Source organism: Parasteatoda tepidariorum, chromosome 10 (genome assembly GCF_982258835.1).
Source record: "Parasteatoda tepidariorum strain Cologne lab strain chromosome 10, Ptep-v5.0, whole genome shotgun sequence".
Lineage (NCBI taxonomy): Eukaryota > Metazoa > Arthropoda > Arachnida > Araneae > Theridiidae > Parasteatoda > Parasteatoda tepidariorum.
In genome coordinates this window covers 71,046,125-71,059,832 of record NC_141764.1, presented here as the reverse complement: position 1 = coordinate 71,059,832, position 13,708 = coordinate 71,046,125, and the positions used below count along the sequence as shown (strand labels likewise).

The window sequence follows — 13,708 nt, the reverse complement described above, 5'->3', positions numbered from 1 at the left end:
AAGAAAATTAGGACTGAACACATTAAAATCTGTTTCTTTACTAGAGGAAACAAAGGAGATGCGATTATAGTAAAACCTCAAAATAGCATGAGGCAGTCAAACTGGTTTTGATGTTTTTTAGCCCACTATCCTCACAAATGATTTGACAGATTTCAATAGCGTTTTTGTGCTTTTCTTACTAAAATATTAATTTGTGATTCCTGATATCTATACTTTTCGCCTAAATTTCTGACTATTCTATCTAAATTTCTATTATCACTATTAAATTTACTATATTTCTGGATTCAAAATATATCAAGGTCTTAAATTATGTTCTTAATAACTATCTTAATTAATTAGTTCCGCATTACCTCTCCATGGCACATGGAAATGCATTTTACCCTGATTTTCTCCACTCTGCCACTGTGGACTTTCTTATTTTGTGTTTCATCAACAACATCTTTTTTCTCCCCTGGCTACTGTGGTTTTTCTAGTAGTTTTGCTTCTCATACTTATTTTTTCATTTTTCGTTGGCAATTTTTATTTTTTATTTTTAAAATCACTTTTGTTTCTTCTCATTCATCTCTGGCAAGTCTTGAAATTGGGCACCTGCTTTTGAGCACTCAAACATGTCCACTGTTATTTCCTATTTAAATATTTTTGAAGGGAATTAAGTTTTTAATCAGGTAAAATCAAGATCTGCCATTATGAAACATCAGTTTATCTTTTGGCTATTAAAACTTACAGGGATGAGAGTAGTCAGAAAGTAAAAAAGAGGAAATCCAAAAAACAAACAAAAAGGGAAAAAAAAGAAAGAAAAAAAAAATATATATATATATATATAAACAAAAATTTGACAAAAAAGTGCGATTTTTAAACTTGTAAACCATAAATCCCGATATGAGACTTTTAAATCACGTAAATATGAAACTCTACATCGAATTTAAAAAATGCGAAAATACAAATCATGATTTTTTAATTTTTTGATCACGATGCATAATTTTTAAATCGCGCGATATTACAACAACAAAAACGAATCATGATATTGGATTTTAAGCTCACGTGAATACGAATTGCTACATAGGGCTTTAAAAGCTCGTAAATACAAATCGCGATATTGATTTTTTAAATCTCGTAAGTAAGAATCGCACTGTACAATATTTAAATCGCCTGAATAAGAATCGCAACGTTCAACTTTTAAATCAGGTAAATACGAAAATCGAGATTTGATAATAAAATCGAAATTTTAAAAATGCATAAATACAAAACACGATATTGGATTTTTAAATGTCATAAATAAGAATCATAATATACGATATTTAAATAGCGTAAATAAGAATCGCAATGTGCAACTTTTAAATCAGGTAAATACGAAAATCGATGATTGATATTAAAATCGCGTGAATGAAAATCGAGATCTGAATTACGAAAATACGAGCTATCCAGTCGACGGATAAAAAATACGGAAAATCTTATTTTCTGTGCGTGAAATCGGAGAAAATAGCTAAAATGAGTAAAAATGCGGAAGGGTTAGCAGCTAGGGCGTAGATTGAATTTTCTGTTTATCTTTGAAAATCGTAAATAAATATAATTATTTTACTTCAATGACTGAATTTAAAAAAAACGGGACATTTATTTAAAAAAACGAAACTTTTAGAGAATCGGAGTTTTTGATAAAAAGGCTGAAATTCGAGAGACAAATAAAATCTCATCCCTGTATAAAGGTCAACCAGTTTTATCCCAAGGAAATGATTTTTAGAGAAACTTCAGAGGGAGGAAAAGGGACTTCAACAATTTCCCTCCGCGGAAAATTAAATTCCTCATAAAACATTTTAACTTGGGCAAAAAAAAAATTTCAGCGGAAATTAGCGGGAAAAATGGAAAAATCTGAAAAAAAGCGGAAATCCGCGAATCCGCGGAAGAATCTCATCCCTGAAACTTATTATGTGGTTCGAACCTTTTCTATCAAAAACATATTTCATAAATCATGAAACCAAAGAGATTAATAGAGAATATATTTTTGTGTCAAAAAAACTTACCGGTCTTTTTCATATTAAAAAAAAAGTAGTATTCACTTACTCAATTTATATGGATGTACACGATACATTTATGATATAAACAATAGACATTACCTAGCTGTTATACTATAATATAAACAAAAATGATAAGGTAAGAAACAAGAGATTTTTTTTTACACGCAAACCTTATTTTTCTTGACTTAATATAGTTATGGAAATAATTTTCCAATAAAAACATTTCTAAGTACTCCAATTAAAAGCTTTTGAGTTAATGTTTTGAAGTCTTTTACAGGTACAACTAATTTTTTTAAAAACTAGATTCTATCAAAATGCCAAAAACATTGCTTAATTTTGGGACAATGCTTTTCATCTTCCTTAATTTAGGGAAAGACTTAGTTAAATTTATAGATTTGAATTTCATGATTTTCTTATGGAACATAAAAGTGATGAAATTGAATCTGTTTTTAAATATAAAGAGTTTTTTTTTTTTAGGATGGAGCTAGTTTTTTTGTTAAAATATTTTTAAAATATATCTAAATAATCAGCATCCAAAAAGAAAAAAATTCCATTATTTAAATTACAATCTCATTAAATTTATGCCAACTGAGCCGTGCTTAAAAATTCAGCACAAAGTGGATTTTTCGATACTTACCTAGATTTTGACCTATTTGGAAAATACCAATTTTAGGCTATATCTAAAAACCATTTTAAAAAGTGAGGCAATCAAAACAAAGACCATCTATAAATAAACAAATAACATACATATGTAATAAATTAGGTATTTTTTAATCAGCCATATGCACACAAAACATCTTAAAAAATTTAGAACTCTGCCAACTTTTTATTATTTAAATGCTGGACAAAATGGAGGTTCACACACACAAAAAAAAAAAAATAAACAGAATAGAAAAAATATAAAGTTGAATTTCCTTGCATCCAATAAACTAAAAAGAGCCATAAATGATAATCATTGTTTTTTTTATTTAGGTGTAGGTATAAGCTGTTTGATAGGCTTTCGGTAATGTCCAGTTAACTGAAAATTAAAAGAAATTATCAGTTTACACCAAATGACTTTGTCAAGTTAAAATTCCTGCATTTTTATTGAATTACGTATTATATAGTTACTTGTGAAAGAAATATTAGTAAAATGGAACATAAGTAAAATATAGTAATGAACACAGGTTTGTTTTGCTACTTAAGAAAGTTCTTGTTCATATAGTTTATGTCGATTTACGTTCCTATAAATTCCTGCTTTATTCACATGTACCTTTAAAGTATACCCATTGGATGAAACATAATCCATTTCAAAAAGTGACCCAAACAAAACTAAGAACATCTATCAATAAACAAAATATAGATATAATAAAATGAGTTACTTTTTTGGTTAGCCACAGTATCAAATGAATAATTATTATAAAAATTCAAGATCTTCAGTTTACTAAATAATTATCTTAAATAACCTTGAATAATAGTTTCGATTGATAAATTAATTATTAACAGAAACTGAAAATTCGTTATTATTATATACACTAAAAGGTCAATATTAAAATTTTGAGTTAAGAGTATTTTGCAGAACATATTATGAAATTCGAAAGAAGTAGACAACAACAAGAGAAATGTTTAGAAAGTTTGATTAATTATATACCATTTATTAACATTCATTAATGCTAGGATATTGCATTACGCAAAACAACAATTATTATTTGTATTATTTTAAAACAAACACAATCACATTCATATACATATATATACATAAAAATTCAACAACTTAGTCAGTCTGGTTTAAACTGTTGCAATAGTATTTTGCGATTAATTTCAGCAAGAATTATGCTAAATTGTAGTTCTTTTTCTTTAGGAAGATTAGCAAACATATCAACTTCATCCTCTTTCTCGGAATTTTTCGAATCTGATTTATTCTGAGAAGTATTCTTCTTAGGACGTCCTCGCTTACGATTTTTGGAGTTCAAGTTGCCAGCTCTAGTTCGAGTACTTGTATCGACTCCTTCTTCACTGTTTGAGCCTTCACCATCTTTTTCATTGGAATTTTCATTTTTCTTCCGAGTTTTTTGCAAGTTTTTCATCTTTTTCAGTTCATTTTCAATTTGGAGGGAGTTAAAATAATCTGGTCTTTCCCTTTTTGTACGCTCCGTACGACGTCTTTTTACTTCCCCTTCTTCCGTTGTACCTGTTTTGTGTATACTGATAGGTCGTCTTGCTACAAAAAATACATGTCCGCACGGACAGGCTTTGCAAGCTACGGGAACATGTTGTTGACACTTAGGGCATTGTTTAGTAACCATGATAATCAGCTTTAAATTAATATAGGTATAATTACCCAATATTCATTAATGGGTATAAATTAATCATTTCTGATTAATATTTATTGTTAATGGAAATTCACAAATTGAGAATATTATTGTTTTCGGTTTTGTAACAGTCATTGCCAATCGTAGGTACTAAATAAATAAATTGCATTTAAGTTAATCTTTGAAAAATAATTAAAATCCTTAAAAATAGAAAAAGTTATTCTAATAATAATTTTTTTCAAAATTTCAGGAGTAATTTTCTAGCTTTTTCAATCGATAAAAGAAGTTTTTTTTTGAAATATTATAAATTGGCCATTATTTTTTGCTTTACATGATTCTGTTAGATTTAATATTTTTAACATTATGTTTGATTTGCTTTCTTATAATTTATTTCCATTTTTTTGAAATTATTCGCAGATATTTAAAATTTAATACATTCACACATTTCTATTTACCTGCAACCGCAGTCGACAAAATTTAAAGTTATTAAATACTGTAGAGTCTACTTAAATTGTTATTAATTTTATTGGTTTTATTTTAAAAAGGAGACTCATTATTTAAAATGCAGTTAATGCTGTACACTTTTCAACAATCTGTTCTAAATATAAAGTTCACCGATTTCCCGTGTTTGCTTAGAAAAGTGTAGATTTTAGATGTTTCTTATATGTGTTATTAAATGCGATGTCAAAGCTAGTAATATAGTACGTCGCACTCTTTCATGTTTTCATCATAACATTTTACATATTACAGTCAAATTTTACTAATTTGACTCTGAGCAGTGTTCAATAACATTTGTTATCAGGTATAAATATGTGTATTAAATCGTTGTAATCGCATCTTTTGTTGAAGGATATTTCTCCCGCTAAAATGACCCCCTACTTGCATGATTGGAGCTTGCATCGTTTTGTTTGTTAGTTATTCATTTTGTAGCCTTTTTTTTTTAAAGTTTTGTCAACAATTTGCTTTGAATGGAAGTTTGTGTGTCACAAATTTTCAATTTAAAATTTTCATTCTCGTATGACATACATTAAATGGCTTCCCTTTGGTGTAGTTATTGATCGCTATTTATACTGCTTTACACAACCCAGACGAAGTATAGTTATTTGTTTTAATCATCTGTAAAATATGCTAATATACTTATTTCCTTTGAAATATTGGTTCTTCCTTCTCATTACCCTAATGAATAACATATTCTCTGTGGTATTTTATTACTAATAACAATAATTTGCCTTATTTATTTTTATATTACTTTTTTGATTTATCAAGCTGTGTACAATATTAATTTGGTTTATTTATTTGTGTTTGTTAATAAATTTGTGTTCATTGAATTTCTTGAAGTGAGCTCTTACAGGAAATTTTTTACCTCATTCTTTGTGTATTTAAATTTTTATTTTCTATTTATTAAAGAACAGTAGTTAAGAGGGGAAACTTATACCAGCTTTTGTAAAAATATAATTTGTATCTAAATAAAAGAATTTTTATTTACTTATATTAATTTCTAAGGTTACTCCTGTAACATTATGTTCTAATTTGAAAGTTAGATAACATTTATTACTACTTAAATTTTAAGTGATTTTTCACAGCTCTTTTTTTTTTCTTTTTTAAACTGAAACAAGATGTACCTTCATGAAAAATCAGTTGGTACTCTTACTTTAATAACATACTTTTTGTCCCTATAATACACAGTGTTTTGAAAATTAATAAATTTTTTTTATGGTATTGAATTTACTCAGGTGGTGGCCGTGGATATAAGTTATTTTATTTTAATTTGTTAAATAGTGCAACACAAGCCTGAGAGGAAATTTGTCGAATATATTGAGTTCTCGACAGTATGTACCATTGTCGCCAAATGTTCTATAAATGTAGCTAAAATCATACGCACGGGAGACAAATTTTTTGTCTTGAAGTATGTTTGGAAAATTATGAATTAGCAACAAATAATTGTTTTTTTACATTGAATTCCATGCATTTGTCTTCATATGATGCCTGATACCAAATTTTCTTGCGTCTCAAGAAGAAATGCTTGAAATTGGTTGTTTTAATTTAATTAAAATTCAACCGTGTCTTCCATGTAATTTAACAACGCTATTGTAAAGTTTTATTTTTTTTTCAAGTTTGTCTACCATATTAAGTTTTTGAACCATTAAATGAATACCTTGGTAGTCCTATTGGACTACTAGATTTTCCTTGCTTTTGGGATTCTTATTTATAGAATTTTAAATTAACTTGGCATATATTTATGTTTAAAATTGTGCTTTAATAAATAATAAGAGAAATAGTAATACATAAAAAAAATTTTTTTTTTCAAAATAAAACTTTTTCCCACACGAATAGGATAATAAATATTACATTCTTTATTTTTCCATTATTCACTCTTTTACTTTTCCATTAAATAACCACAAAATTTTTTTTTGATGAAAATAAGTGATTTGAAATTTTATTGATGTATTCTATATCAAACCAATTTTAACTGTACTACCATTTAAACTTGATTTTGCATTGAATTGTTTTGTTTCAATACTACAACTATTTTCCCTACCAAACTTGGTACAATTATGTTTATTGTGAAGTAGGAGAAGCGATCAGAAAACCTTTCAGATTTATAGCAGAATTTGCACAAATTAAGCAGTTTTTAAAGTTATGACTAAAACATTTCTGATCCACCTGACCCTGAGATGTATGTTGGATAATTTCTTCTGTCCTTCGTGAGGATAACTAATCTTTAAAAATAAACAATAACAAATGAAAATTACAAAATTATAAATTAATAATATCCAAAACGGTTATATTAATAAAATGCAAAATATTTCTTTAAAATACTAAAAACTGAATATAATCTCTGACTGTGCCATTTGAATACTGTAAGTTCACCTTAATTACTCTAACTGTATTTCTCTCATTTCAACTTGTCAGGGAATGACGTATGTGCCTGGTGTACTATCGACGGAAACTCCAAAATGACTAAAACAAAAATGACTAAAGCAAAAATTTAAAAAATAGGATCAAAATCTTAAGCTAAACATCTTAATTTTAAGCAAAAAACAAAAGCATCAAACAGAAGTAGCAGGTCTTTAATTTTTTGTACCTTATAAATTTTTCTTTTTTTTTGCTTAATAACTGAGCTAAATGTTTGTTTAAAAGTAGTAAAAAAGTATCAAAACTTTATCACGTGTCCGTTTTTTTAAACTTTCAAAACTTCATTTAATAAAAATAAACAAGCCTGTGTTGGGTTCAGGCTAAGCCAATCTTATTTCTAATATGTATAAGTTTTTTTTTTTTTAATTATGTTCAAGCGCTTATGTGTGCCACTCTATCACAGCCAGGGGGCCACAGGTTTTACACCCCTATAGCAAAGTAATGCCAAATCCTAATAACCTTATTTTGGTCACCTCTAACATTTTCTGTATGTGTGCTGTTAATTGTACTTCATTTTCTGCACAAATCATTTCTTATACTGTTTCGCTATGTAAACCAATTTTTTTTGCATTATTTATAGTGTTTATTATTTATTAAAACAAAAGAAATAGTTATTTTCTACTTTGTCTGCCATTTTACTGTTTAATATTAATTATATTTATTAATGTTTACTGAAACATTAACTTTTTACTACTTTCTTTCAGACTTACTGAAGTTATCAAGATGTGGCCTATGATAGTTGATTATACTGATGATGAGTGCAAGAGGTTATTACGTAGTTTAGGTATAGTTTTTTAACACTTCATATCTAAAAGTAATAATTCTTTTCATTATTATATTGCTTTAAAATTGGAAATTAAAATGAATTCCTCTTTTAGAGCTGGAAGCATATGCAGCAATCATTAATGCCTTTCGTGCACAAGGCTTTTTGACAAAAGATAAAAGAAAAATATTGCAAGAACTCTGTAATGTGCTGAGGTAAGAATCATTTAAGGTATAATCTATAGTTTATTGTTTGTACTTCAATGTCAGTTCTTTTATTCAAGAAACTATTCTTATGTTTGATTCAATTTAATGGAAATGTGAATTTATTTTTGCACAGTTCTGATCACTTTATTATTTTCTCTTTTTAATTTAAATTCTTGATTAAAGTTTCATTTGTTTATATACAGTTGAACCACGATATCTTCGCATTGTTTGATAACATGACTTTTTCGATATCACAAAAAAAAGTAAGGTCTCTATGCTGCTAATAAAAAACCTCTTTTTTTAATAATCTTCAATTTCGCAAAATATTTTTGGTCACCAATTTTTTTTTTTTTTTTTTTGCATAATTTCTGGAGAATTTAAAATTCTTTTTTGAATTCAGTTTCTGAAAAATTTTTCTTTAATAATTGTATGAATCACTTCTTGGAACTCTAATCAGAAAGCAATTGCTATGTAAGTAGACATACAAGAGGTGTGCATAGATATGGTAAGGTAATTGTTTATTTGATGAATACAAAAGAAACTGAAAAGTTAGTGTAGACAATGTTAAAGTTTTGGGTAATTGGAAAGAACATTAAAAGAGTTTACAACGTCAGGAGATTTATATGAGAAGAAAGATGATGAAAGAGAAGAACTTTAAAATGAAAAAGAGAAGGTATTGACTTAGTTTCAAGCAGAAGTCAATCAAAGTTTTATTTTTTTGGAGCTCATTTTTGAAAAAATGAAAATTATATTTAAGGAAAAATTCTTTATTCATGAAAAACATTCAGATTTACCTATCACTGTAATAGTTTAAAACCAAAAATATTTCAAAATAAGTATATGCTGTAATTTGATAAAATACATTTTTAAAAAAACTCCATTTTATATTTTTAATTATGCCTATAAAAATGGTACTTGAATTTTATTCCTTACTTGATTAGAATTTTGTGAAGGAGCCGTTTTTTAGAATTAGAATTTTGCAAAGGGGCCATTTCCGCCTTTATGAACTCTTTTGAAATAGCTGTTTTTTTTGTTATAAGTGCATATCATACAACTTTTAAAATGTTTATACAAATCAGTGCGTCGACTAAATTGTGAAAATTATTTAATTTTCGATATTATGAACTTTTTAGTGTCTCCTCTGAATTTGCAATGTTGAGGTTCAGCTATATTTATAATAAAATTCTCTGTTCAATTGACATCTAAAAAGCTAGAGTGATCAGTTTTTTGAATTTACATTTATGAATTACTATTAATTCAAATTATTTCAAATTTTGCTAAAACATAAAGAAAAAAAATTCATTACAGCATATTTTGCATCAAAGCTTTATATTCTGTATTTGGTAACTGTTAGAGCATTAAATAAATAACTCCAAAAAACTGAAACACTTAGTTTTAACCTGATTAAAAGCTTCATTCGCTGTCATTGAAGACAATAGATAGACAAAGAGATGATAATTATTTATCAAATAATGTTATTCCAGCTATGGACATAGGCTTCAGGAATTGACAATATTTCTAATTTAAATTCTAATCTTTCAGCATATCTATGGAGCGTCACCGTGCAGAGATTAGGCGAGCGGTCAATGATGAACATTTAAATACAGTTGCTGAAAGGTAAAAGAAAGTAATTTGTTTGTCTTTCAAAGTTGTTCTTTATTAATAATCATTATACATAAGTATAAATAATTTAGTATAAATAGTATTTAGTATAAATATAAATTAATTAATATAAATAATTCTTTATTCAAAAAGGAAAAGAGTTATCTCTGAATTTTTTACAATTCATAGTTATAGTAAAATCTAATAGAACTAAAATTGTCACTCATTATAAATTGCTATGAATTAAAATTGCAACTGCATTATAATTATATCTGCAACAGCCTTTATTTTATTTGAATATTTGCATTTCATTGTGATAATATTTTAGCTTTGGAGGTATCTGCTGTAAATAATTTGTTAATTTTGGCCTGGGCTGTGATGTGAATGTTAAAAATTATTTGTATACCTTTATTATTTATGACCAATTTTCTTCTCTTTGTTTATATCTATTACTTTTTGCTTTGATTTTGTATAATTGAAATTAGCTTAGCACATTGAAAAACATGTTCTATGCAAAATAGTACTTTTTTTTTAGTGATGGCAACTACTTAACAATTTATGTAACTTTTACAGAATTTAGTTCTGCCAATTAAAAGCTTTTAAAACCCGTGAAAAATTCCCATTTTATATTTTCCCCATGTTCTATATTTACTTTAACAGTTTATGAATCACATGTTTATACAATTTGGAAACAAACCTTAATTTTTTTGTGTAGGTATGAACTTATTTATTGTGCTATACAAGATGACAAGAAATATCTTAGACTAAGTTTAAAATCAAATATTTTTAATCTACTTAAAAAAATTTTCAAGCTTGTTATAGTGGCTACCTTATTCACCAGACTTGAATCTAATGAACTTCCTATGTATCCAAAGAAATAATAAGTGTGTCTTCTTACAGAGCCACCAAATAAAGATGCAAAGGATTTTTTTCTCTCTGTAATAATTATAGTTGGTGCAAACTTCATTACATTAAAGACTTGTACTTTCAGGTTATATGGAGCAAATACTTCTGCTGAGTGGTCCATAGAAGGAAGGCGTGTAGTACCTCTAATGCAGCGCCTTGCACCTCAAACTGTGTTCACTGATATTGCAAATTCAGCTGCTAATGCTCAAGCTACAAAGAATGCTTCCTTGCCATTACCTGGCAGAACTGGATTAAGAGAGAGTGAGTACTAGAGATGAGATGCGTTTAGCCCGCGTCGGGCTCGTTTATTGAAAAAATGTTTTGGGCTCGTACTCATGGTAAAATTTTCGTCAACTTTTTCACTAAATTTAAACAAACGTTTGATTCAGTTAAATATAAAAAAGTAATAAGAAATTAGTAATAAAGTAGTTAAAATTATTAAATTAGTAATAAATAATAAAAAATTATAAAAAAGTAATAAAATATAAGTATGAAAAATTTGAACCACCAAAAATGCAAAAGTGGAAACCTCTGATAAATGTTCTAATTTAAAATATTTATTGCCAGGGGTCTGTCCAAGCAAAATTTACTACCGTTTAGCGGTATCTTCACAAATTCAACTTCAAAATACTTTTTCTTAAAATTGTATTTTATGTCTCGTAAGAAACGATAAATCCATATTTTTATCATAATTTTGTGTTGATTTTTTATTTTCACAAATTATGTCTAAATTTTCACAAGATAAACCTAACCTCTCAGATAAACCTAAGCAGACCACTGATTGCAGTAAAGACATAAATTAGGTTTCAAAGATGTTTGTAATTAAGTCACATTGTTATTATTTAAAGAAAATATAAATTACAATAATGCAGTTTTATTTCTTTTCTAAATGTTTTAATCATTTGTAATTTTTATCAGTACTGTCGATTTTTAAAATTGAGTATGATTTTGAAAAAATTTTCTGTTTTAATTTAATAATTTTTAATATTCTTAAAGTTCCCAAAGAAAAATAAAATTTTCATGTTAAAGCATTTTGTAATTTTCTTCTTCTTTTTAACAGTCAGCAATGGAATTGAAACAATGGCGAGCCGTAAGAGAAAAGATCTGCCTCCTGATCCCTCTATACCTCCCAATAAATTGCAAGCAATAGAGTGTCAGTACCCTCATGTTCAAGCGTTTGACAGCCCTGACTTTCAAAGTATGGAAACATCCCCATGTTCTGAAACACCAACTGCTGAAATTCATCCTGCTACTGGAAATGAGATTTCGCCTGAACCCACTTCTTTGTCGGATTATATTTCCTCTAAAATTCCTCCTATGGCACATGTACCCTCTTTAGTATCTCCTGTTAAGTCTTCTACAAAGGTGAATATTCAGTAAAAAGTTGAACTTATTATTTAAATATTAATTTAACTGTAAACACTTCCTATTTTTTCGGGATTCACAAATTTTAATTTAGTCAGGGGAGGACATGTAAAACCTGGAGTAGTCAGAGTCAGTAAATTTTATTTTGACTTAAAAGCAGAGGAAAGTTGCAATTTTTTATAAAAACGTAGAAAATTCTTAATATGTCTGGAAAAATGACCAGTCTTTAAATTGTCAGTAACAGTAATCAGCTATTGAGATTCAAGTTAAGTAATTTTGACATCTAATACAATTATTTGTTGTAAAAATTTCTACATTTCAGCGAAACTTTCATGTTTCCAACCTCATTTAATAATAATTTCTTTTTGCTCACAAAATCTTATATTTGACGTTACAATTAAAAATTTCTTTTCTGCTGAAAAATTGCATGGTGTAGATAAAATATGGTCTGGATTTTCATTTAAATTTTCCTGTTATGTTTGGGAAAGTCAGATAAGCTTTTTTTCTGAAATTAAGTGGGAACCCTGTCACAAGATGTACTTTTTTACAATATAAAACATTGTCTTAAAGAAGAAAGAAGAAAAAACCTTTTGTGAAGTAGATTAAATTAAAATGTTTTGTTATTAATTAATGTGTTATTGTGAAATATTTACAATATAATTTTGGTATAGCAAAATTTTTTTTGTTGAAAAAATTGCCTTGAGCTCCCAATATTGAATTTTTATGTCAGAATTAGTTTTCCTGAATTGAAACTCTTTTTACTCTAATAGTGCCATTTTTTAAATGCTTAAAATAAATTTATAATGATTCATATTAAGGTATGGCAATAGAAATTGAATTGTGTGTTTCTAATTTGTGTAAGCCAAACCTACTTCAAATAATCATACTTCAACAATCAAAGTTTGTAATTGTAATAAAGTATTTAAATTGTGTTAATATGTCTAGCCAGTAATGCCCCTGTCTAGCTTCTTTTTAAAACAAAGTGCTCTTTATTCATTGAATTTTTATTTAAGGTATATTGTCTAGATTACTTTAAGCCTAGCAAAGTAATTTTTTCCATCCTTATATTACATTAATAACTGCAGTGTGATGTATTATATTGAAAAATAGTTTTTAACAATAACTAGTAAATATGTAGTTGTAAAGAAATAGAAAAAAATGTAGTCAATCCTTAGTTTAAACTAGACAACAACAACAAAATAATAATAAATAAATAAACAAAATAAAACGACGCTTTAGTTGACATGCAATTTCAAAATTGACTAAATTAATGTTGCAGCTGACAAACTTTTTCTTTAAATAACAATCTAATCTCTCTTTAAAACCTGAGACAAAAAATATAAAATTAGACATAGAGGTTGGCATAAATATTTAGAGTGATGAAAGGTTTCTTAATTTATTTCTTATTTATTTCTTAACATTAGGAGGTGAAATTAATGGTTGCCGCTGGCTGCAATGGCAACCAATTGTCTATAATGGTGTGAGCAAAAATTCTCCGCCACTCTCTGCTTTTTTGTCAAAAGTACACTCCATGTACGTTTTATTATTATTATTATATTTTTATTAATAAAAAGTAATTTTTAGGAATATTTCTGGTACTCATAAAATTACTTTATTTTATATTTGTTTCTTAATTTTTTTGTTTCA

The 13,708-nt window shown here is 27.2% G+C and overlaps 2 protein-coding genes across 5 annotated transcripts in view; one reads left to right on the top strand and one right to left on the bottom strand.

The window, feature by feature from the left end:
• Positions 1 to 2,764: 2,764 nt before the first annotated feature.
• On the bottom strand, positions 2,765 to 4,458 carry LOC107444800 (UPF0547 protein C16orf87 homolog). The gene has a single exon (XM_016059023.4). It carries the CDS (start codon positions 4,295 to 4,297, stop codon positions 3,770 to 3,772), a length of 528 nt encoding a protein of 175 aa, XP_015914509.1. The 5' UTR covers positions 4,298 to 4,458; the 3' UTR covers positions 2,765 to 3,769.
• A 298-nt stretch (positions 4,459 to 4,756) lies between these two features.
• The window catches only part of LOC107444798 (uncharacterized), a 28,369-nt gene continuing 19,417 nt past the window's right edge, over positions 4,757 to 13,708 (top strand). For 2 of the 4 annotated variants that reach the window (XM_071184081.2, XM_071184080.2), the window contains exons 1-6: positions 4,761 to 5,105; positions 7,924 to 8,003; positions 8,098 to 8,197; positions 9,731 to 9,805; positions 10,782 to 10,957; positions 11,757 to 12,061. In XM_071184081.2, the coding sequence (XP_071040182.1) occupies positions 7,943 to 8,003; positions 8,098 to 8,197; positions 9,731 to 9,805; positions 10,782 to 10,957; positions 11,757 to 12,061 (717 nt within the window). In that variant the 5' untranslated portion in view covers positions 4,761 to 5,105; positions 7,924 to 7,942. Of the gene's footprint in view, positions 5,106 to 7,923; positions 8,004 to 8,097; positions 8,198 to 9,730; positions 9,806 to 10,781; positions 10,958 to 11,756; positions 12,062 to 13,708 lie in introns of all 4 variants that reach the window. The other 2 variants (XM_016059022.4, XM_016059021.4) reach the window with 2 other exon arrangements.